Source organism: Podarcis raffonei, chromosome 13 (assembly GCF_027172205.1).
Source record: "Podarcis raffonei isolate rPodRaf1 chromosome 13, rPodRaf1.pri, whole genome shotgun sequence".
NCBI lineage: Eukaryota > Metazoa > Chordata > Lepidosauria > Squamata > Lacertidae > Podarcis > Podarcis raffonei.
The window spans coordinates 14,758,711-14,784,375 of record NC_070614.1 but is presented as its reverse complement, the minus strand read 5'-3'; the positions used below and the strand labels follow the sequence as shown (position 1 = coordinate 14,784,375).

The following is a 25,665-nucleotide window of genomic DNA, read 5'->3' as shown; positions in this document are numbered from 1 at the left end:
GAGTATACGTACTGCTCAGTGAAAGTAGCAGCATGTCCTTCGTCCTCTCTTCCACACACACACACAAAAGACACAATTTCATCATGCTTTTTTAGAAAAACAAAACGACAACAACAAACACTTCATTGATTTTTCCATATTATAATTACAGCATAATACCTTGCAACGAAAACAGCCGGCACAGCAGTAACATCAGTAGAAAGAAACATAACAAGGCAGAGGAATGTAAAGGAGAGGGAGGGACAGAAATCGTGATTATATATAACAGATCACGATGCTTTTGTTTCTCTGCTGTTCCTTCCCCCCACAAAAAGCAGACTGCAAAGTCGAGTGGGGTGGTGGAAAAGAAAGTACAATAGCATCCCATGGTATGTTTTGTTGCATTGCACATTGGTTTGTATGATCATTTTAGACTTAAACCATGGTTTGTACGATCATTCTAGACTTGAACCATGGTTTGTATTATCATTCTAGACTTGAACCATGGTTTGTACGATCGTTCTAGACTTGAACCATGGTTTGTACGATCGTTCTAGACTTGAACCATGGTTTGTACGATCGTTCTAGATTTGAACCATGGTTTGTACGATCATGCTAGACTTGAACCATGGTTTGTATTATCATTTTAGACTTAAACCATGGTTTGTATGATCATTCTAGGTCATAAACTATGGATTGTCTGATCATTCTAGACTTAAACCATGGTTTGCACAATCATTCTAGGTCACCAGCCATTGTTTGTGAACCATAGCTTTCTTAAACAAAGAACAAGTGATGGGAATGAGTCCTCCTCTCTTGCCTCTTCCTTTTTCTTGCCACCAGTTGCAGAGTGTGGCATACAATGCTGTGCTGCCCACCTGGCTGCAGGTGTCAAGGGCAGAAGAAACCCCGGGTTGGCAGCAGTGGCAAGCATCTATGTGCCCACGCTTATGCCCACTGCTACAGCCAACCTAGTGCTTCCTGTGCCCTACCTAGTCCCGGCAAGCAGCAGGATGGCTGCAGCTGGGAGGGGTAGCGTAGGGGCAGCATCTAGCCTCATGCTCCACAACTGCCCCACATCAGCTTCCAGCATGGAGATCCCGACTGGCAAAAAGCCAGAGTTCCCTGCTGTGTCCAAACGGCAAATCTGGCTTGATGTCGATCAACTAGCCAGAAAAATAAACCAGAGCCCAACAGAGGGGCGAACCGGGAAAATAAGCCAGAGACCAACAGCAAGCTAGTGTTTCCCACTTTGCACATAGCAAGGGACTCTGGATCAGTGCAAGTCAGGATTTTTGCTTGACACTCAACAGCAGGAGGAGAGGAGCGTCTCTGCTTTATAAAACAAGGAATCATATTGCAATCTTGGGCTTGTGGAAGAATAAGATGCGGGGCACCTGCTTTCCATAGCTGTCGCACGACCTCCGTATTGTGTATTTTTCGCCTACTAATACAATGTTTGGAGGCACCGTGTATGGACAACCTTTTCTGGAAGATATTTGTAATTTTGAGGAGTTTCGTGATCTGACATGGTCATCTTTTCCTGCCTCTGTTTACTTCCCCTCTCTGTCTCTTGTTCTGCTCTTGGGTGGCTGAGAGCAGCCTTTCGTGTATAATCTGGTGGAAGGAAGAAGTGATAATGCAGGGCACCTTCTGACCTTCTTTATGTTAGACATTGTTTGGAGGAACATGCAGTATTGGAAGAGGGGGCTAGCCAATTAATAATCTGCACTAGCTAGCCGGGCAAGGCACGTTGGCTAACAAGTCAGCTATCTATAAATCAGATGGTTTGGGGGCATAGTTCTGTGAAGCTCGTGTTCTGGCTGTAGGCCGTGGGGCTGTGCCAACGAAGGCCGCCTGGGCATAGCTGTCAACTTTTCCCCTTTCTTGCGAGGAATCCTATTCGGAAGAAGGAAATTTCCCTTAAGAAAAGGGAAACGTTGACAGCTATGCGCCTGGGGGATGGCTTCACCACTTCTTGAGGGCTTCCCAGTGGCAGAATGAAGCGTTTGCTTGGTAATGTATATAATACGATACAATACGATAATCTTTATTGTCATTGTCCCATACAGAAAAACAAAATTGAAAAATCTACGCAAGACATTCAAAAACCAACAAGCCTACTGTCCCAGCTATCCCAACCTGGTTAGCCCCCTAAAAACTCTGATACTCCATTTTTAAATACAATATACAGTGGTACATCGGGTTAAGTACTTAATTCGTTCCGGAGGTCCGTACTTAACCTGAAACTGTTCTTAACCTGAAGCAGCACTTTAGCTAATGGGGCCTCCCGCTGCCGCTGCGCCGCCAGAGCACAATTTCTGTTCTCATCCTGAAGCAAAGTTCTTAACCTGAAGCACTATTTCTGAGTTAGCAGAGTCTGTAACCTGAAGCGTATGTAACCTGAAGCGTATGTAACCCGAGGTACCACTGTACTCCCATAGAGACTCCTTATACTGCGTTTAAAACCAAAATCACATTGGGGTAGAAACTGTTTCCCAGGTGGCTAGTCCTAGTCTTTATAACCCTGTACTTTCTTCCAGAAGGCTGAATCTGAAAGAGATCATTTCCGGGGTGTGCACTAATGCTTGCTGTTTAGAATAAAACCTTTAATCTTCTCGCTTGTGTTCTGTCTTGCTTCTGAATCTCACTAACATGAACCACCTTACATTTGGCAAGACGCGCCGTTCTTAGGAAACGAGTACGCTAAAATACGCCGGATGGGTAGAGTCTGAAACTCTCTCCGCTAACCACGTCTTCTTTGTCCCACAGCCAGGCAGCACAATCTCATGATGATGGATGGCTTCATGATGTACCTGCTGTCCTCCGCCGGAGACATCCTCAACCAGGGCCACGCAAAGATATACCAGGACATGACGCAGCCACTGTGCCATTACTTCATCTCGTCCTCCCATAACACCTACCTGACGCAGAACCAGATTGGAGGCGCCAGTAGCACTGAGGCCTACATCCGGTAAGCAGCTTTTGTGGCCGAAGCAACAGAACAGCTGTAGCCAGAGGGGGTCCCCATAACTGCTTTCAGATGGCCAGGAGTGTTGGTAGCGGGGATAGGTAAAGGATCCCAGCAAATAATGGTGGGTACACAGCCATTGGCTGCAACATTTTGGCCAGGGCATGCAGAGAGGTGTGGGAGTGGGTGAGCTGGAGTGGAGAGAGGAATCTACCGTATTTTTCGCCCTATAGGGCGCACCTAGTTTGGGGGGGGGAATAAAGAAAAAAAATTATTTCCCCCCCAGGCACGGGGCTGGGGCGGGGGAAGCCTGAGCTTCCCCCAACCCCAGCTCTCAGAACAGGCTGCTATCCGCAAGCCTTGGGAGCCTGGCGGGAACTCCCGCCAGTCTCCCCAGGCTTGCGGATATCTGCCCGAAGCCCGGGGCGCGCTGCTCAGCACGCCCCAGGCTTCGGGATGCAGGCTGCTATCCGCAAGCCTAGGGAGCCCAGCAGGAACGCCCGCGGGCTCCCAAGGCTTGTGGATAGCTTCCTGAAGCCTGGAGAGTGAGAGGGGTCGGTGCGCACTGACCCCTCTCACTCTCCAGGCTTCAGCGAAAGCCTGCATTCGCCCCATAGGACGCACACACATTTCCGCTTCATTTTTGGAGGGGAAAAAGTGCATCCTATAGGGCGAAAAATACAGTAATTGGTTGATTGGTGGGGCTGCTTTGAACAGGCATGGGGGCGGGGAGGCCACATGCCAAGACAGGATTACTGAAGTACAACCAGGTACCTGGAGAGAGAACGATGCATTTCATTTTCCTCGGCTCAGGTGATTTCATTAATTATGTGGCCCATAATCCCCGAAGGTGCCCTGCGGAACAATGTGTGGGAAATTGAGCTGTCCCTTGGGTGGGAAGGCACAAGCTGTTTACACCTTGAAGTTAGTGGATCATACTGCATAAAGTTTGTTTGAAGAGTGCCAGCTAGCGCAACACTTGCCTGACTCCCTATAAGCGGACGGAGGACTTGAACTCGGCACTCAGGCAGCCAGGACTCAGGCAGCTGTACACCTTGCAGAACTGAGCAACGTCTTGTGATAAATAGTAACACTGACTCTTCCTTTCCCGATGTGCAATTGTGTCTCCTACCTGAATAATAATAATAATAATAATAATAATAATAATAATAATAATAATATTAATAATAATAATTTATTATTTATACCCCGCCCGTCTGGCTGAGTTTCCCCAGCCACTCTGGGCGGCTCCCAATCAAGTGTTAAAAACAGTACAGCATTAAATATTAAAAACATGCCTTCAGATGTCTTTTAAAGATAGGATAGCTGCTTATTTCCTTCACATCTGAAGGGAGGATGTTCCACAGGGTGGGTGCCACTAACGAGAAGGCCCTCTTCCTGGTTCCCTGTAACCTCACTTCTCGCAATGAGGGAACCGCCAGAAGGCCCTTGGAGCTGGACCTCCCTTGAACGACCCTTGGCCCTTGTTGGCCTGAACCGGAACTTGACTCCTTGGCCTATATTGGTCCACAGTCCATCTCTGAGGTTGGGCAAGGCGTCACAATCCTCCCTGACTCTCTAAGACTCGTAAAATCCTAGATGCTAATTGCATCTCATGCCTCAGGTTCTTTCCTGCCCTGTGGATGACCTGTGCTCGCCTGACGGCTCCTTGACAGGCAGAGGGCTGAAATGCAAGTCCATCATCACCTCGCCCCATTTCTGTCTTCGGCAGGGCTTTGATGAAGGGGTGTCGCTGTGTGGAGCTTGACTGCTGGGAGGGCTCCAACGGAGAGCCCATCATCTACCACGGCCACACTCTGACCTCCAAGATCCTCTTCCGGGATGTGATTGAAAGCATCCGGGACCATGCATTCAAGGTAGACTAAACCACAGTTTTCAGAAATGCAGGTAGCAAGAAGATTGATTGATTTCAGTTCTTAAGGATCCTCAGAAGGGAGAAGGAGCTGCATTTGATGTTCTGAGACTCAAACATTTCTCTCGGGAGCTTTCTTCGCTGCCCAACCACTTAGTCACTTAGCTGTATCATGATTCATGAGCAAATTTAATTGCTGGAAACGGTTGTGCAAGCTTCCTTTTTCAAAGGCGGTGCATGCAAAGGTCGCAGCGGGTACAATTCTAGACAAATCCTCTTCTACGATGTTGTCTGGCTTGCATTTTTTAAAAAAAGGTTTTGTACTCGAAGTAGTTAAGCCTTTTAAAAAACCCCGTTCGATTAAGCATTAAAAGAACAAACAAAAAACTGTTGCTTGTTTAGGTGGGGGTACCTTCTGTTGCATGTGTGTAAATATTGATAATGCAGAAGGCATTTTAATGCAACAATGGGGTTGCCAACAAGGTGCCGTTCAGATATGCTGTTAGATTGCAACTCGCATCATCTCTCACCGTTGGCCATAACTGGCTGGGGCTGGTGGGGGCTGGGAGTCCCATTAACATGCAGAAGGCACTAGGTGACTACCTCTTATCTAGGCAATGTGGCCTTCACCTTCACAATACGTGAAACACAAAGACTGATTTAATAGCCTCATACACGGAACACAGGAACACGGGTGGCGCTGTGGGTTAAACCACAGAGCCTAGGACTTGCTGATCAGAAGGTCGGCGGTTCGTATCCCCGCGACGGGGTGAGCTCCCGTTGTTCAGTCTCTGCTCCTGCCAACCTAGCAGTTCAAAAGCACGTCAAAGTGCAAGTAGATAAATAGGTACCACTCCGGCGGGAAGGTAAACGGCGTTTCCGTGCGCTGCTCTGGTTCGCCAGAAGCAGCTTAGTCATGCTAGCCACATGACCCGGAAGCTGTACACCGGCTCCCTCAGCCAATAAGCAAGATGAGCGCCGCAACCCCAGAGTCAGCCACAACTGGACCTAATGGTCAGGGTTCCCTTTACCTTTACCTTACACGGAACACTGGTTTGCATGTATTGCCAAGCCAAACCATGGTTTAGTGTGATTGAGCAAATGCGTGGGCTCCTAGAGATAATAGCTCATACGGAATGGGAATGCGTTTATGGGTGTAATCAGGCTGAGGCTATCAAACACAATTTGTTGACCTGCCCTTTATATATGGTGCACAGCGAATTTTTTTACATCCCCTATTCTTTATTGGTTCTCGGATCAATCCCCTCCCCCCCGCCAGGAAGTGATAGTAGAATGCTAAGCTGCTAAATATCTACAAATTACAATTCTGGTAGACAATTTTGCCCTGGCAGCTAAGAAGCTTCGCTCCAGCATTGTAACTTTCAAATTTTGTGCTGCAAATTTTAATGCTGTAGACGTGTGCAGACTTACGTTGTGCGATTTTAGAGGAATGCCTTGCTTTTTGCCCTCTGCTGTTCACTGTGAAGGCCTTTGGCTATATACAATAAATTGAATTGATTGATTGGAATGAACATTGCCCCTGCTGGGTTTCTCATGTGGTCCTGCTGCATCTCCCAGCACTGACCCATCGTTTGTTTTAGGATTACGCCCAAGCCCTGGCTTGTGGTTTGTCTCCCCCAACCAACCATGAGCAGCAAAACTGAGAGCAAGCCTTGGTTACAGCTCAGTGTAATGGTAAACCAAACCATGGCTTAGCCCTGGGTATTATGGAGGAAGTAGAATTGGGAGAAGGATGTTGTAGCTGTGACCTTTGCTCTGGGAATACACCTATTTGCTTGTTTGCAATAAAACTTTAGTGTCATGTGCAAGCTGGGCTGATGTCGCAGCTCACATTATGCATGCCAACGTGTTATGAAAAGACTCTTTTCCATTATACAAAATGTTCCCCTGCTCCCTTAATAGTACCTGAGGAAGACCAGATTAATGAAGGCTGATAGTTACTCTATGCTTTTGGAATCTAGGTCAAATACTACCTGGCTGGGTGGGGTTTTCTGAGGAACTGCTTTTGCAATCTTTAACTTGGCGAGAAAGAGACACGACAGGTTTGGGTTTGAGGCTGACTTGAAAACATGGCTAACAGGATCCTGGCTGGGAGAAGCCAGATATTTACGTAGATTCTCGGAGCGCCAAACGGATGTTGTTTTGGGAGTAGCCCTGCCGGCTGCATTCTTGCTTTCCATCCAATTCAGCATGAACATCTGCCTCTGGAACTTCCTGCTACTCCAGAAAAAGGTGTGAAGTAATATTGGCATCCTTTTGTGCTCTTCTCCCACTTATCGGTGGAGTTGCAAGAAACAAGAGAAGAACCCGTCCCTGTGCTGAAAGATGGTGTTTGCAACTGATTGTGCCTATCTGTTTACAGGAACCAGAAAGCATGTTCACCGTATCATAAAAAACACACACACACCCCACCACATTTCTGTGAATTCTAGATTGGCACAAATGCTAGCCTGAATTCTGGTTGCTGGGGGATAATAGCCAGAGACGGCTAATTGTCATTGCATCCTGCATGTGGCTTTTTCTTCTTCTCCTTCTCCTTCTTCTTCCTCTTTGCCTCCTCCTCCTCCTCTTATAGTTTGTACCCCTCCCATCTGACCTGGGTTGCCCCAGCCACTCTGGGCAGCTTCCAACATATATAAAAACATAATACAGTCGTACCTTGGTTCTCGAATGCCTTGGTACTTGTACGTTTTGGCTCCCGAACACCAAAAACTCGGACCTGTTCCAGTTTTCGAACGTTTTTTGGAAGCCGAACGTCCAAGATGACTTCTGTGGCTTCCGATTGGCTGCAGAAGCTAGCTGCAGCCAATCAGAAGCCACACCTTGGTTTTTGAACGGTTCTGGGAGTCGAACGGATTCCCAGAATGGATTAAGTTCGACAGCGAAGGTACCGCTGTAAAACTATTCGCATTAAAAGGCTTCCTTATACAAGGCTGCTTTCAGATGTCTCCTAAAAGTTATATAGTTACTCATCTCCATGACATCTGATGGGAGGGCGTTCCACAGGGTGGGTGCTACTACCGAGAATTAAAGCTAACCATCTAATGCAATTATGAAAGCATAACACGAGTAGAAAAAAAGAAATTCATTCTAACCAGCGAATGATCAACACATGAAAAGCTAGGATGAAACAGTTCCTAAAATGTTTTGAGGTTGCAAATGGACACAAAATTTCATGCAAGCCAGAGTAAAATGCTTAATGGTGTGTGTGTGTGTGTGTGTGTGTGTTTATTAAAAAAAAAAGTAATCATTTGAAGGGTTGGGGAAAGAATCTTGGAGGTGGCAGATGCCTTCTGACTCCATCTTGTCTCCTCAGCATTCTTCCTACCCTGTGATTCTCTCTCTGGAAAACCACTGTGGGCCGGAACAGCAGTCCAAGATGGCGCGCCACATGAAGGCTATTTTAGGGAACATGCTTGTGACCCAACCACTGGATGGAGACACGCCCAAACAGCTCCCATCACCAGAGGTAACAATTTAGGGCAAGGGTGGGAAACCTTTGACCCTCCAGACTTGGTTGGACTACGACTCCCATCAGCCTCGGCCATTTGGCTATGCTTGACTGGGACTGGTGGCAGTTGTGGTTCTGAAACATCTGGATGGCCAAAAGTTCCTCCCTCCCAATTTAATTCTAGCGTCGTACTAGGTTATGTCCCTCATATCACCTGTGATACAGTCAGGCTGGGAATTTTGCTGAGGAGAAAACCAAGGTCAACGAGGAGGTTGACTCAACAAATAGATTATCTGTTCTAGCTTTAAGAAACTTTGCTTTCAACAACAACAAAAGCCAAGATGAATTTTGGTACCCAATGCCAGATGTTTGCACTTGTGCAGTACTGATATCCAAAAAGATTATGTGGAGGGAAATGGCAGCCTAATGGACTTTGGGTAATGTAGTAGCTGAGTTATTGCAAGATTTCTTTCATCCAGCTTCCTTCTTAGTCCTAGTGAGGTGATTAGTTCTTGTAAGGGATATAGGGTTTTAACACCTAACAGGTGTGAACAAGACACTTTATGGCCAGGACTGTCGGATGTCCGATTCACATTTGCACCCCACAAAAATCTTCATTGAATTTTGCAGGAGCAAATTGAGAATGTTGGCACTGTTGGGCTGGCGAGCCTTTTTGATTCAGATTGCATTTAAAGGCCAAGTGAAACACAGCCATCCTTCAAAATCTACAGTTCTTCACATTCTGCAATAGTGCATTTTCCAGCCAAGTAAGGTGTACAAAAATGCATATACTGGAGCAAAGTGTGCATTAAAATGCATATAATGGAGGAAATTGCATACAAAAAAATCATTATATTAGGGAAAATGATTCTGAAAAAAATGCATGTATTAGGAAAAATTGAATACCAACTTGCTGAATACCAATTGGGAGAGACACTCGCTGATGAATTTTCATTAGCATTGTTTTTTAATAAATGCAAACGGATGTAGAGAACTGAATTTAAAAATGGAAAAATGAGAGAAACCCAAACCAAAAGATTTGCCCAATTCTATTCAGGCCCTGGGCAAATTCTGGAGCCCTGACGCTGGGTTATTACAATTTCACATGCAAGGTTTCGTTAGAGATTTAAGCTGTTTACACTCCACTCCTTCAAACCCCACAGCAGTTAAAGTGGAAGATATTGGTGAAGGCAAAGAAGTTGCCAGAGGACAAGGGTGATCCCGAAAAAACGAGCTACATCACAAATCCTGAGGAAGAAATGCAGGAGGAAGAGGAAGATAAGGTGAGGATACAGCAGAGATTAAACCTGTTCCCCTGAGAGAGAGAGAAAATTACGTGGATAAGCTGTCTCATTAATAGCAAACTATTGGCTGAGTGCTGGCAGACATAGGCAAAGCTAATGAGAAGATAGATGGAGGGATCAGCAAGCTTGGGGGAGCCCTGAAAGTTTATACATGCTCAAAAAGTGTTCAGGAAAAAACCCTAAAAGGGCAAACCTCCCTAAGTTGAATATGCTAACTGACCATGAAATCTCAAGATGTGATGATGTCCACTAGCTTATATGGCTTTTAAAGAGGATTAGATTTTAAAGAGGATTAGTGTCAGGGACATGGGTGGCGCTGTGGTGTAAACCACAGAGCCTAGGGCTTGCCGATCAGAAGGTTGGCTGTTCAAATCCCCGCGACGGGGTGAGTTCCCGTTGCTCAGTCCCTGCTCCTGCCAACCTAGCAGTTTGAAAGCACATCAAAGTGCAAGTAGATAAATAGGTACTGCTCCGGGGGGAAGGTAAACGGTGTTTCCGTGCGTTGCTCTGGTTCGCCAGAAGCGGCTTAGTCATGCTAGCCACATGACCCGGAAGCTGTACGGTGGCTCCCTCGGCCAATAAAGCGAGATGAGCGCCGCAACCCCAGAGCCGTCCGCAACTGGACCTAACAGTCAGGGGTCCCTTTACCTTTACCTAGTGTCAGGGACCGTGCTGAGTAAGTAAGTAAATTTTTATTTATACCCCACCCTCCCCGGCCAAGACCGGGCTCAGGGCGGCTAACATCACATATCAAATACATTAAAACACAATCAAACAATTAATTAAAATACAGCTTAAAAATTAGAATCAGAATAAAATTAAATGATTGCCCACAAATCATTTAATTTAATCCCTATAACCATAAGGATTGGGAACCTCATGTATTCATCAAGGCCAGCTGTACATGTTGGTCCCACATGAGCCGATAAAAAGGCCAAAGAGGTAACTTACAGGGTCCCATAGAGTGGGGACAAACTGGGCCCGGACCAATGGCCAGGTGGAACAACTCCGTCTTGCAGGCCCTGCGGAAGGATGTCAAGTCTCGTAGGGCCCTGGTCTTCTGCGACAGTGTGTTCCACCAGGCTGGGGCCAAAGCTGAAAAGGCCTTGGCCCTGGTTGTGGCCAATTTAACCTCCTTGAGGCCCGGGACCTCCAAGATATTATTTTTGGACTGTAAGGTCCTCCGCGGGGCATACCAGAAGAGGCAGACCCGTAGGTACGAGGGTCCTAGGCCGTGAAGGGCTTTAGAGGTTAAAACCAGCGCCTTAAACCTGACCCTGTACTCCACCGGGAGCCAGTGCAACTGAGGAGCACTGCACTCAGGAAGAATGGTGGGAGCCACCCCCACCCCCGATCCTGACTCTGAATCTTCCCAGGTGCAGGAGGACAGCATAGATTTGGAACAGCGGTTTGCAGAGGGGCATAGTTCAGAAGGCAGAAGCTGGGAAATACTGGATGGGAAATAGCTAGGAGAAGAAACACTGGAAGAGAGAGAGGGTTAAGAGATTCATAGTCTCTGGACAGCATTCACACCCCTTCTCCAAAGTGACAGAGAGCTCAGAAAGTGTCAGAATAGAAAGTGCAGGGGGTAGAAGCTCAGATCACAAGACGTAGGAGTGACGTAGATTAATAGGGACGGAGGGGAGAGTATCCCTTAATTGGGAGCACCGCCATTTCTAGGAGATCTGTTCTTTGTTCTCTCACTGTGATTATTAAAGATTCTAACTGGTAAGGCGTTCCTTTATCTACTGCCACGGGGGGAGGAAACCAGTTCCTCAAAGCCTGACCATTAGACAGGTTCACACAGGATAAATCTGTGAATGGCCACTGGTAATGATCATGAATCACAGAACTGTTGAGTTGGAAAGGGACCCCATGGGTCATCTAGTCCAACCCCCTGCAATGCAGGAATGTCAGCGAAATCACCCATGACGGATGACCACCCGACCTCTGCTTAAAAACATCCAGGGAAGGAGAGTCCATCACTTCCCGAGGGAGACCGTTCCACTGTCAAACAGCTCTTACTGTCAGAAAGTTCTTCCTGCAGTTTAGTTGGAATCTCCTTTCTTGTCACTTGAAGCCGTTGGGTCGGGTCCTAGCCTTCGGAACAGGAGAAAACAAGCTAGCTCCATCTTCCATGTGACGGCCCCTGAGATATTTGAATATACCATATTTTTCGCTCTATTAGACGCACCGGACAATTGGACACACCTAGTTTTTAGGCGAGGAAAACAAGAAATAAGAAAGGAAGGCAAAGCATCCTTAGCTAAGAGGGAGCGCCCCTCCATCTTCGCTCAGGAGGCTTTGCGGGGCTACCTGTGAAGCCAGGAGAGCAAGTGGGATTGGTGCGCACCGATCCCTCTTGCACTTCTGGCTTCAGCGAAAGCAAGCCTACTGGCTTTCCTCCCGCAAGAGCCGTGTGCTCTTTAAAGAGAGCGCGGCTCTTGGGGGCTTTTCTGGGAGGTGGGGAAGGGGACAGAGCCACGTGCTCTGTCCCTTCCCCCACCTCCCGCAAAAGCCAGGGATAGCCGCACGAAGCCTCCGCAGGGGAGCGGGATGAAGGCTCCCCTGCGGAGGCTTCGCGTGGCTAAGCCAGAAGCTAGAACGATCCTGCTGGCTGTCCTGGCTTCTTGTTTAGCCGCGAGCAGCCTCTCCGACCTGGAGAGGCTGCACGTGGCTATGGCATAAGCCAAGACAGCCAGCGGGATGGATCCCGCTGGCTGTCCTGGCTTCTTCTTCCCTTCTCCCTCCTCGGAAAAAGCCCCCAAGAGCCGCACACACGCTCCAGACGGCTCTTTAAAGGGAGCGCTGACAGAGCCTTCCACCTGCATTCGCTCCATAAGACGCACACACATTTCCCCTTACTTTTTAGGAGGGGAAAAGTGCGTCTTATAGAGCGAAAAATATGGTAGTTGTCATATCTCCCCTCTCAGTATCCTCTTTTGCAGGCTAAACATACCCAGCTCCTTCGACCGTTCTTCATAAGGTTTCGTTTCTTGACCCTTGGTCATATGGGTCACCATTCTCTGCACACATGATGCTACATCTAGGATCAGAGACAGCATGTCTCTGAACATCAGTCACTAGGAAACCAACTGTGGGAAAGGGATATATAGCCCTCAGGTCCCGCTGCGTGTGGGCTTCCCAGAAGCCCCTGATTGTCCACTGTGTGGGGAGAGATGCTAGAGGGACTTTTTAGTCTGACCCAGAATGGCCATTTGTTCTTAGATAAGCCCCTTCAAAAATATCCATAGATGTGTTTTGTTTCTCACAGGAGGTTCTCTCTCTCTCTCTTCCCCCTTCCCCTTCTAGTCTACGCATTCTCTTCAAGGGATTAAACCATTGCAGGTGAGTATGTCTTGATTCCTGGAAAGGGCAGTCGCAGGGGATGTCGAGGCTAATGAGCGAAGTTGTGTCTCATCCGCCCCCAGTCACGTAAAACCAAATGCGTCGTGGTTTCTCTTTGCCTGGATAGGTGGTTGGTAGATCTGCAACTTAATGGAGGGAAACCTTCCCATCACTTCTATTTCCTATGCAAAGATTCACTTATCCGATCACAAGGAATTCGTACCCAAACTTCACTATACACTCCAGCATCAGCGATTGGAACAGAGGGCATTTTTTACTTCCTTGTTTGCCTTTTGCTGGTTGGCTGAAGCAGGGAGTGATTGGACAAATCAGAGAGCATTTTTTTCTAGGTTTCCTGTTTGATCTTTTTTGCTTTTGGGGGTCAAATTAAAGTGGTAGGGAATGCGGCAGCTAGACTGGTGACTGGGAGTGGCTGTTGAGACCATATAACACTTGTCCTGAAAGACCTACATTGGCTGCCAGTACGTTTCCGAGCACAATTCAAAGTGTTGGTGCTGAGCTTTAAAGCCCTAAACGGCCTCAGTCCTGTATACCTGAAGGAGCGTCTCCACCCCCATTGTTCAGCCCGGACACTGAGGTCCAGCTCCGAGGGCCTTCTGGCGGTTCCCTCACTGCAAGAAGTGAGGTTACAGGGAACCAAGGAGAGAGGCCTTCTCAGTAGTGGCGTCTGCCCTGTGGAATGCCCTCCCATCAGATGTCAAGGAAATAAACAACTGACTATTGGAAGACATCTGAAGGCAGCCCTGTTTAGGGAAGTTTTAAATGTTTGGTGTTTTTAATATTCTGTTGGGAGCTGCCCAGGGTGCTAGGGAAACCCAGCCAGTTGGGCAGGGCATAAATAAATTATTATTATTATTATTAGAAATTTACCCATAGTAATTGATAGAAATAGCCAATTTGTTTTGCGAATGCAAGCCTAATGAACGATTTCAAGGGAGCACATTGTGTTCAGCAAGCAGGACCTGCACGTACCTGGGAAATATCCAAAAAGGAGGTGCAGATTTTGACGGGGCACATACCCCTGCCCCACACAAGCCAGGAAAGTGCAGGAAAATCCACTCCTTGCACAGGTGGTTTTTCAGGCACAGGATCCCCCCCTCCCCCGTGAATGAAATTCTCTGTGATCCTCAGACCAGGGGAGTCTGAACCACTGATTGCAGTCACAGGACCTAGGATCCTTATTCTTCTGTGCCACTCACGGCAGCTTCCTGGACAAAAGGGTTGCCAACCTGAGCCTCCAATCCCACCGCTGTAGACAGCCCGGTCTTGGAGATCAGAACAGCACACTATCCAGACCATCTTGAGCCTTGGAGGTTATCCATCCTTGGCCAGCTAGTAATGCAGCCTTTCCGAAAGCTAGTCCGAAAAAGCTATCTCACAAACATCTTTACACCAGCCCTGAAATCTGTCTCTCCACTTTGTGCCGGACCATAAAGAAGGCTGATCGCCGAAGAATTGATGCTTTTGAATTATGGTGCTGGAGGAGACTCTTGAGAGTCCCGTGGACTGCAAGAAGATCAAACCTGTCCATTCTGAAGGAAATCAGCCCTGAGTGCTCACTGGAAGGACAGATCCTGAAGCTGAGGCTCCAATACTTTGGCCACCTCATGAGAAGAGAAGACTCCCTGGGAAAGACCCTGATGTTGGGAAAGATGGAGGGCACAAGGAGAAGGGGACGACAGAGGACGAGATGGTTGGACAGTGTTCTCGAAGCTACCAGCATGAGTTTGACCAAACTGCGGGAGGCAGTGGAAGACAGGAGTGCCTGGCGTGCTCTGGTCCATGTGGTCACGAAGAGTCAGACACGACTAAACGACAACAACATGTGCGTCATTCATTTGTGGCAGGGCTGAAAATAAGGACTCAGCTGGCTTCCAGTTTACAAAGGCCTTCCTGCCTGATTGCCAGGAAGCTATTGTTAGTCTCGATATAGCAGGGGTGGCGAACTTTCTCAGCAGGTGGGCCAGACCTTTTATGTCTCTGATCCTGCCAGGCCAGATTTGACAGGTGGGTGAGGCTGCTCACCTGTGTCATCAGCACGAGGAGATAGAGATCTGTAGCACAGAGCACCACACAGGACTTGCAATCAGCTGTTTGTTTGTTTTTAAAAGGACATTTTTCTTTCGTTCCAAACAACAGGAGGCTTGGAGTTACCAGGTATCAGGCGATAGGTGTCCACTCCCAAGACACCTGCCATTTGGAAAGAAAAAAAAAGCTTGCAGAGCCTTTTGCATGGCATTTCCCTTGGGAAGTGCCGAACCCAGGGTTTGGAAAGCATTTTGTGCAGCGCTTCCAAAGTGCCTACCAGCTTAGGAAGTGCTACAAAGCCCCTTATGGCTAGGCACTGTGGGTTAAACCACAGAGCCTAGGGCTTGCCGATCAGAAGGTCGGCGGTTCGAATCCCTGCGACGGGGTGAGCTCCCATTGCTCAGTCCCAGCTCCTGCCCACCTAGCAGTTCGAAAGCACGTCAAAGTGCAGGTAGATAAATAGGTACCACTCCGGCGGGAAGGTAAACGGCGTTTCCGTGCGCTGGTCTGGTCCGCCAGAAGCGGCTTAGTCACGCTGGCCACATGACCCAGAAGCTGTACGCCGGCTCCCTCGGCCAATAAAGCGAGACGAGCGCCGCAACCCCAGAGTCGGTCACGACTGGACCTAATGGTCAGGGGTCCCTTTACCTTTACCTGTGGGGCAAGTGGGCATGGCTTGCCCAAAATGGCCTTGTGGGTCAAATGGAGAAGATTGACGGGCTGGATAAGGCCTGTGGGCTGGTAGACCCTCACCTCTACTCTGTAGGCTACCAGGCCAGTAGCTATTTGCAAGCTTGGAGTAATTCAACTGCAAGACTGGGAGGGTCATCTTAATTGGAAGTCATTTGCTCTTTGCACATCTTTCTCCCCAGGCAAAGGACGCTGGGCAGATTTCACGGGAACTCTCTGATGTGGTTGTCTATTGCCGGTCTGTCCCGTTCCAAAGTCTGTCTCAAGCTCTGCGCCACCAGCAGCCTACGGAGATGTGCTCATTCAGCGAGCGGAAAGCCAGGAAGCTGATCAAAGAATCAGGTCAGGTTTGATTCAAATAATATTTATTATTTTCAGTAGATAAACATAGTAAAAAAAGAAAAGATTAACAATAATAAAAACAAACAAAAAATAGGAGAAAAAAAGAAAAAAGATACATACAACATATTACCACTTAATTAATTAAAATTAAGTACCATCCATCTTCATAAACATAGTGTTTGACTTCCTCAAATCTTTTCCATCCGAATTTCTTAGTAATTATATGTAGCAGTTTCCAGTATCAGAGTTTCAAAAGACCATATCACAGTTCTAATCATATTACATAGCTTTCCTTATCGTACATTTTCTTATTTATAAATTTATTTCCATTTTAATCCTAGGCCTAATTGTTTCTTTCAAGTGGTTACATATCTTTAATATCACAATACTTATTCAAATAGTCTTTAAATTTCTTCCAGTCTTCTTGGTGTTCCTCTTCTTTCTGGTCGCGGATTCTCCCGGTGAGGTCAGCCAGCCAGGAAGCTGACCTCACCAGGAATCAGGTCAGGTTTGGCTCTAATGTGAACAGGTGAATTCCCTGAACAGGAGGAAGTAAAAGCGACTCTTATGTCTGACGGCAGGGCGTCAGAGAAAATTACAAGGAAGATGGAGAACGCAGCCAGTATTAGGGGTTAGAGAGCTTATAAGATCAGCCTGAAACTCGAGGGTGATGCTTCCTTGCACTCTTTCTGTCTTCACTCATTCCTAAAAAAATCTGCCCAATGAGGAGAAATTCAGATGCAAAGGCAGCAGGCCCTATTTCTGGATGGCAGGATGGAATTCTTGTCCTTGGCCAATAGGGCAGTAGCCAGATGAAAGGGAAAACCTTGAAAGTACCTTGAAAGAGGAAGGGGAGCAAATCAGCACTTGGAAGCAAGAGCCAGGCCAGTCTTGAGCCATACGAGGATACAAAATAAACCTGCATACAGTGGTACCTCTGGTTACGAACTTAATTCGTTCCGGAGGTCCGTTCCTAACCTGAAACCGTTCTTAACCTGAGGTACTGCTTTAGCTAATGGGGCCTCCCACTGCTGCTGTGCCACGGGTGTGCAATTTCTGTTCTCATCCTGAGGTAAAGTTCTTAACCTGAGGTACTACTTCCGGGTTAGCGGAGTATGTAACCAGAATTGTTTGTAACCCAAGGTACCACTGTATTAGCCAGATGGAGATTAGCCTAATGAGAGGGAAATACAGTGTAGTTACTCTCAATTTATGCAGGAGTTACGTTTTGGGAATCACACGTAAAAGCCAAAATAGTGCTGAGTGTGTGAGTTTGGGATTGCCAAACTCATTTTTCCCGGAACTCTGGCCCTTAAATTTTTTTGGGGGGGGGCCAAATGTGTAAAGCTGAAGGCGCACAACTTAAATGCGTGTAAGTAGCGAGTTACCTGTAATGATTAGAAGTCTGATCACATGTTGTTGTCGTCCTTGGCATCTGTCTGTCTTGAGAGACAATGGAGTGCACCCTATGGGGGTGAAGTCAAACTGCTGGAGAATCACAGCGCCTGCTGTGGCAGCAGAGACCGGTAACTTGTCGCTGCTGCCTCCTGTGTTGTTTTTGCTGAGTCAGCAGCACTGAAGTGATCTCCCCTGGGTGCAAGCCTGGGCAGTGTGTCTGGAGGTCCTGGGCTGCTCAGACGACAAGAACCCCCCCCCCCCAGCCTCATTGATGGGGTCCAAAAGAAAGCAGAGCAATATGTTTGGCACCAGCCTGGTTGCAGGAGTTGCCGGAAGGAAGCGTACAAGGAGCCATCCAACCGTCTTAGGGACTCTACTCTGGATGTGTGAGCCTCTTTGGCTTGCGAATCAGAAGGTCAACAGATCGCATCCCCACGACAGAGTGAGCTCCCATTGCTCTGTCCCACCTCCTGCCAACCTAGTAGTTTAAAAGCACGCCAGTGCGAGTAGATAAATAGGTACTGCTGCGACGGGAAAGTAAACAGTGTTTCCGTGCACTCTGGTTTCTGTCATGGTGTTCTGTTGTGCCAGAAGCGGTTTAGTCATGACTCAGAAAGCTGTCTGTGGAGAAACACTGGCTCCCTCGGCCTGAAAGCAAGATGAGCGCTGCACCCCATAGTCGCCTTTGACTGGACTTAACCATCCAGGGGTCCTCTACCTTTTACCTTAGGGTTTACTCCTTAGCCTTTTCTTCCCCCCGGAGATGTTCCGCAAGGCAGCAGTTATAGATTTTCCCTCAGGGTTTTTATGCGTGTTTGATTAATACAGGCTGCAGGATTTGGGTTACCTCATTGCCAAAACATGGAGCATAATGGCACTGATCTGAGGGGAGACAGGGCCTGGGAAATGGGGCCTGGGCAAAAACTTGTAGATTCAGGAAGGAGCCTGCTGACTTCTGAGCATGCCGGCTAGCCCAAGACATTTTGCCACCTGAGGGGGAACAGCAAATGCCCTGCCCCCACGAAGTCGAGATGCATAACACCCAAAGCCAGTCAAGTTATTCAGGCACCTGAGGCAGTAAACCTTACAGGCTCCACTTCTCCTCCATGACAGCAAAAGTACAACAATAATAAATAACAATTTGCTGCTGTTTCCTAATGGTAGGGCCGGCCCTGTATCGGACCCACCGCTGCTTAGCTGAACCTGGGCATCTTGGTCATGCCAGTGAAATATCGGTTTGTTCTCTGCACGGTACTTAAAGTGGAGATTGGTTAAGGGTATTGCGATTCGCAGCCCCCTTTCCTCGCTTTAAGCCTGGGGCTGCAACTCTCCCTTCTGCCTTGCAGGAATCCCTTTTGTCCGATACAACGCCCGGCACCTCAGCCGCATCTACCCGCTGGGTCTGAAGATGAACTCTGCCAACTACAACCCTCAGGAAATGTGGAATGCTGGCTGCCAACTTGGTAAGAGACCACCCAACCCTGGGACTCTATCCCACCCCTGCCCCTCAGCCTCCCATAAGCATCATGGGTGAAAGCTAGGTCTGGTGAACATACCGTATTTTTTGCTCTATAAGATGCACTTTTCCCCTCCTAAAAAGTAAGGGGAAATGTGTGCGTGTCTTATGGAGTGAATGCACGCTGCGCAGCTATCCCAGAAGCCAGAACAGCAAGAGGGATCGCTGTGCAGCGCTTCTTTCGCTGTTCTAGCTTCTGGCTTAGCCACGCACAACCTCTTCGGGTATGGGGAGCCTTCATCCCGCTGCCCTGAGGAGGCTGCACAGCTTTCCCAGAAGCCAGAACAGCGCAGCGCTGCACAGCACTCCCTCTCGCTGTTCTAGCTTCTGGGATAGCTGCGTGAAGCCTGTTTAGGGCAGCGGGATGAAGGCTCCCCCTACCCTGAAGAGGCTTCGCACGGCTATCCCAGAAGCCAGAACAGCGAGCAGTGATCCCTCTCGCTGTTCTGGCTTCTGGGATACAGAATATGTTTTTCTTGTTTTCCTCCTCCAAAAACTAGGTGCGTCCTATGGTCTGGTGCATCTTATAGAGCGAAAAATACGGTAACTCATGAACCCCTGCCCACACTCCTTGGAAGCCTAGAAGCAGGGGACCCAGGTTCCTCCTTCCCACTGTGAAACAGTCAATCCTAGTCGTCTCCTCGCCACCTCAATAGGTGATGGAAGATGGACAGAGGAAAGGAAGCTTAGTTTGTGCTTGAGTGACGGTGTGCTGGCCCTGAGGAGTAGGGATGGGTGAATGTTTTCCTTTATTATTATTATTTATTTACTGAATTTATATACCTGGGGGGTCTCAGGGCGGTTCACAGAATAAAATCAAGATATAAAAGCACAAAAATATAATAAAACCAAAAAAGCAACCCAATAACGCCCCCCAAAATAACATTTTAGGTTGTGTCAATTTTACCACACGACTGATAGAAAGCCTGTTCTGTTCCATTTTCGCCTCTGTGTGTGGCCATGGTTTTTCTTAAAATACAGTGGTGCCCCACAAGACGAATGCCTCGCAAGACGGAAAACCCGCTAGACGAAAGGGTTTTCCGTTTTGGAGGTGCTTCACAAAACGAATTTCCTATGGGCTTGCTTCGCAAGACGAAAATGTCTTGCGAGTTCCTGCGGGGTTTTTTCCCTCCCCCCCCCTTTTTCCCAAGCCACTAAGCCACTAATAGCGCTAAGCCGCTAATGGGCTTGCTTCGCAAGACGAAAAAACTGCAAGACGAAGAGACTCGCGGAACGGATTCTTTTCGTCTTGCGAGGCACCACTGTAAAATAAAAATCCCACACAGGATTCTAGCTATCAGAGCAGCTAGAACAAACAGTTGCTGCTGTACACCTAGAAAATGACCCTGAGGTTGAACGTGTGGCGATTGTACCGAAAAAAGATGGCTGCTCCCTGTCCAATTTCCTGGGCAGGGACAGCATATCAACATGTACAGTCACTCTCAGGAGCGTTTTTGGATTCATTTGCTATCGCTCTATCTGTGTATATACACACCCTCTCTCATGTTCTAGTATATGTGGGCTATCTCTCAGAGTTTGGCCAGGCTGTGGATTCCAGACCACGTTCCGATCCACGCATTGATTTGGGAGTTGCGGTTCGGATGAGTTCATTGCAGGAATGCAGGCCTCTCCCTGCCGCTCCCTCCAAACCAACCCAAAGTCCTCAAACATCCTTACTGAGGAGCAGGCTAGAGCCAGCCAACTCTCGGCAACCCTCTTTATTCCCTGTGTTTCCCGATTTCCTGCTGAGCTGGTAGATGCAATACGCACACCCCCGGCCACCTGCAGTGGTGAAGCTGCAGTGCAGCGGAGAGCGGGCACCAACCATGTCCTCTGCAATCGGTTGGAGGAGCACGGTTGGAACCCCCAGCGAGAGATCACTGGTGCCTTTACAGATCCTTTCCCGTTGCCTTACACAGCCTATGCAGGCGTTTTTAATCCAATACGGTGGTACCTCAGGTTGAGAACTTAATTCGTTCTGGAGGTCTGTTCTTAACCTGAAACTGTTCTTACCCTGAGGTACCACTTTAGCTAATAGATCTTCCCACTGTCGCCGCACGATTTCTGTTCTCATCTTGAAGCAAAGTTCTTAACCTGAGGTACTATTTCTGGGTTAGCGTAGTCTGTAACCTGAAGCATCTGTAACCCGAGGTACCACTGTAATATAGTAGTAGTAGTAGTAGTAGTAGTAGTAGTAGTAGTAGTAGTAGTATCCCGCTCATCTGGCTGGGTTTCCCCAGCCACTCTGGGCGGCTTCCAACAAAGATTAAAAATACATTAAAATGTCACACATTAAAAACTTCCCCGAACAGGCCTGCCTTCAGATGTCTTCTAAATGTCAGGTAGTTGGTTTTCTCTTTGACATCTGATGGGAGGGCGTTCCACAGGGTGGGCGCCACCACTGAGAAGGCCCTCTGCCTGGTTCCCTGTAGCTTTCCTTCTCGCACTGAGGGAACCGCCAGAAGGCCCTCGGAGCTGGACCTCAGTGTCCGGGCAGAACGATGGGGGTGGAGGTGCTCCTTCAGGTATACAGGGCCGAGGCTTTCAAGGTCAGCACCAACACTAGGGTGAAGCTACATTGGCTGTCCAATCTCCCAGGCAAAGGTCCCTTTAAGGGCTGTTGCTTGAGGCTTCTGGATGAGCTGGAGATTCCAGAGACTGAACCTGAGACCTTGTGTGGCCGTAGCAGGTGCTGGGCCACTGAGCTGTGCGCACCCACAATCCCTCTTTCCCTAAACGAATGCCAGAAACCAAAACATTGAGGCGCTTCATATTACTGTGCTTGGGGACTCAGAGAAGCCCAGGCAATGCAGAGAAGGTTCCTCATAGTGGAGGAAGATGGCTGCCAAATGCTTGAAGCAGGGTTTTGAGCTCTAAGGCCAACTGTGAGGCAAGTTTCTGCTCTAGAACCAACCCTTAGCATTTGTTTTTATCCTCTCTTCCGTTTTATTTCTTAACTCCTTTTTGTGCTTCATTTTGTTGTTTTAATTTATTATTAAATTAAATTATTATTATTAATTTAATATTATTAAATTAAATCATTAAATTTTAATTTATTATTTAACTTCTGGCAGTTCCCTTATTGCGAGAAGTGAGGTTACAGGGAACCAGGCAGAGGGCCTTCTCGGTAGTGGCACCCGCCCTGTGGAACGCCCTCCCTTCAGATGTGAAGGAAATAAGCAGCTATCTTCTTTTTAAAAGACATCTGAAGGCAGCCCTGTTTAGGGAAGTTTTTAATATTTAATGTTGTATTGTTTTTAACACTTGATTGGAAGCTGCCCAGAGTGGCTGGGGAAACTCAGCCAGATAGGCGGGGTATAAATAAATTATTATTATTATTATTATTATTATTATTATTATTATTATTATTATTATCATCATCATCATCATCATCATTATCATCATCATTATCATCATCATCATCATTATCATTATCATTATCATTATTATTGTTTTATCTCATTGTTTTATTGTTCTAACTCCCCTGAACTGTGAGGCTGCATGAAGCTGGGCTGGGCTGAGCACTTGGCTAGGCAGTGCCAAACTCAAGTTAGTTTTAAATTAAGGAAGAGAAACATCTTGATTATCAGAACTGTTGACGAGCGAGCCCAGGTGGCAGCCGCAGAGAGTCTCCAAAATGCTCCCTTCTGCTGGATGGCACTGACGCCGGAATTGTAAATTGAAGGCCGCCACATTTGGAGATAATTGATTTCTGCAAAGTGCAAGATCTTTCATTTCCTGTCCTGATCTGACTCCCGTTGGCACAGTGTGTCCCCCTTCCTCCCAGTACAGTGGTACCTCAGGTTACATCCACTTCAGGTTACATACGCTTCAGGTTACAGACTCCGCTAACCCGGAAAAAGCGCTTCAGGTTAAGAACTTTGCTTCAAGATAAGAACAAAAATCGTGCTCCGGCGGCACAGCAGCAGCAGGAGGCCCCATTAGCTAAAGTGGTGCTTCAGGTTAAGAACAGTTTCAGGTTAAGAACGGACCCCCAGAACGAATTAAGTACTTAACCCGAGGTACCACTGTACTGGCCATTAACCACAACAAAGAAAGTAATTTTTGTGTGCATGTTTTAAAAGGGAACAGTTTACAACGTGTCTCTTGCACGGTGCTTAATACGTGCTAAGCTATGAGCTGGAAGCACATCGTTGCTTCCTTCTCTCCTCCCAGTCCTGGGTACAGAAACTCTCTCTGTGGCGATTCCTTTGCTGCAGCAGAGAAGGAACCCCTTTGCTAAGGCTGGATAACTGCTGGATTAGCTCAGTCGGTGAAGCTGGACAAGCTAGGATAGCTCAGTCATTAGAGGGCAAGACTCTAGATCTCCGGGTTATGGGTTTGAAACCTATGTTGGGCAAAATATTCCTACATTGTAGGGGGTTGGACTAGATGACCCAGGGGTGCCTTTACAGTTATATCGTTCTAAGTTCTTATAACTGTGGCTTTGCTTCATTAAGCTACTAAACCCGGAAATTCAGAACCTACAAGGATAGGGGTTAAACAAAGATTTGCTCTGAGGAATTTCTTTTTTCTTTTTTTTATAAAGATATTTATTAAGTTTCCAATTTTATACAAACAAAAAGAAAAAAGAAAAAAGATTTAAAAACACATACAGTTCACAATACTTAATTTTCAATGACATATTTCCCTGACCTCCTCATACCTCCCCTTCTTGTATTCCAATTCAAATTATTTATTCAGCAAATCCTTATCTCAAATCATTGCAGCTGGAAACCCCTTAATTTCAATCCAACATCATTCAACATTCTTTAATTTTACAATATTTCTGTAAATAGTCCTTAAATTTCTTCCAGTCTTCTTCCGCCGACTCTTCTCCCTGGTCACGGATTCTGCCAGTCATTTTGCTCTGAGGAATTTCAAGTCCTGCTGAGATTAGCTGGTTTTATTTGTAAACGAGTCATTATAGGATTGCAGAACTAGATCCTATACATAAGCACCTGGGAATAAACCCCATTGAACTCAATGGGATTTACTTCTGAGCAGCCGCCGCCACCCCTGGTCTCTGAGCTGCCTCCCTGCCTCAAAGAGAGGTGCCTCCTCATACTGCCCCACAGGCGCCTGGAAAGAGAATGTCCCCAGCCTTAGTGGCCCAACGGAGACTGGCCAAAGGTGAACATGAGGCCAGTACCTTACCTTGGGTGGCAGCAGTGGGCACTGCCAGGCCTGCATGGCAGAAAGGCTCTCCTTCAGCACCGGGCACTCAGCTCCTAGCCTCCCACTTGTCTGTCCATTTCCCAACAGCAAGGGCTGGCAGACTGGCTGGCTGGACTTCCTCACCCACTTCCCTGCTTGCTCCGAGGCCTCTCAGCTCCTGGCATCAGCACCCCCTGGCCAGCCCCAGAGGCACCATTTCCCTGGGGAGCTTGTAGACAGGGTAGAGATGCTAGAGGGCATCAGAGGAGGGGGGAAGGAAAGAGGGATAATAGTAATAATAATAATAATTTATTTTTTATACCCCGCCCATCTGGCTGGGCTTCCCCAGCCACTCTGGACGGCTGTAATACATCAATCAAACATTAATACATCAAACATTAAAATACATCAAACATTAAAATACTGTAATACATCAAACATTAAAAGCTTCCCTAAACAGGGCTGCCTTCAGAGGTCTTCTAAAAGTCTGGTAGTTGTTCTTCTCTTTGACATCTGGTGGAAGGGTGTTCCACAGGGAGGGCGGCACTGCCAAGAAGGCCCTCTGCCTGGTTCCCTGTAACCTCACTTCTCGCAGGGAGGGAACCGCCAGAAGGCCCTCAGTGCTGGACCTCAGTGTCCAGGTAGAACGATGGGGGTGGAGACGCTCCTTCACAGATACTGGGTCGAGGCCGTTTAGGGCTTTAAAGGTCAGCACCAACACTTTGAATTGTGCCTGGAAACGTACTGGGAGCCAGTGTATGGGATAGAGGCCAGCATTACCCACGGCACCCCTGACCATCCTTCAAGGCACCCCAGGGTGCCATGGCACACTGGCTGAAAACCACTGCCCTAGGGAGATGGATGTTCCCTTGGGAGAATGACGCCTTCCCTGTCAGATTATCCTTCTTGTCTTTTTCCTGGGAAGAGGAGGAGAAAAGCCAGTTTTCGTCATAGAAATCCAATCTGCATATATGAGATCAGCTTCTTGGCAAAAATAAATTTGATCAGCTTGACAGCGTTCTTACCAGGCAGCAGCAGACAAAAGGAATGATGTGGCTGCATTCCCCAAAGAGGTTTGTTTTGAGAATGTTTCCTGAGAAGTTAGGACTAATTGGGACATGTTTGAAAAAGCCTTTAATACTCAGAATGGGTCTCCAACGAGTTGTTCCATGATTCATTGTTTCTTGCCCTGTTTTTAATGTGTTTGTCCACTGAAGCATGTGGAGAGTACATTCATATGCGTGTGAGCTCATTGGCGGTTGTGCATGGCCTTTGTCAACGCCAATAAGCCGGGCGGCAGCTAGGACAGGACGAAGCTGGTGAACAAGACTGGAAGCAGAATGGAGTTCAGGGGGGTAAAAATATGAATCCCTGTGACCCACAGGTGTGGGGTAAATAACAAAAAAATCAACTGAGTGCCTGGATTCAAAATGCAGGGCTTTGTATACTCTCCAGCAGGAGAGAGCCCCCAATAGCATAGTTTAAACACACAAAAGTCAAGCAGTGGTGCATCATTAGGAATATAGGTTATAAGACCCTTTTATCCCATCGGTCCTCTCTTTCTAC

The 25,665-nt window shown here is 47.5% G+C and overlaps 1 protein-coding gene across 1 annotated transcript in view; it reads left to right on the top strand.

The window, feature by feature from the left end:
* PLCD3 (phospholipase C delta 3) overlaps positions 1 to 25,665 on the top strand; it is a 96,492-nt gene that overhangs the window by 58,649 nt on the left and 12,178 nt on the right. The window contains exons 6-12 of the mRNA XM_053362727.1: positions 2,752 to 2,953; positions 4,683 to 4,827; positions 8,161 to 8,313; positions 9,459 to 9,578; positions 12,912 to 12,947; positions 15,869 to 16,028; positions 18,773 to 18,889. Of these exons, the coding sequence (XP_053218702.1) occupies positions 2,752 to 2,953; positions 4,683 to 4,827; positions 8,161 to 8,313; positions 9,459 to 9,578; positions 12,912 to 12,947; positions 15,869 to 16,028; positions 18,773 to 18,889 (933 nt within the window). The remainder of the gene's footprint in view (positions 1 to 2,751; positions 2,954 to 4,682; positions 4,828 to 8,160; positions 8,314 to 9,458; positions 9,579 to 12,911; positions 12,948 to 15,868; positions 16,029 to 18,772; positions 18,890 to 25,665) is intronic.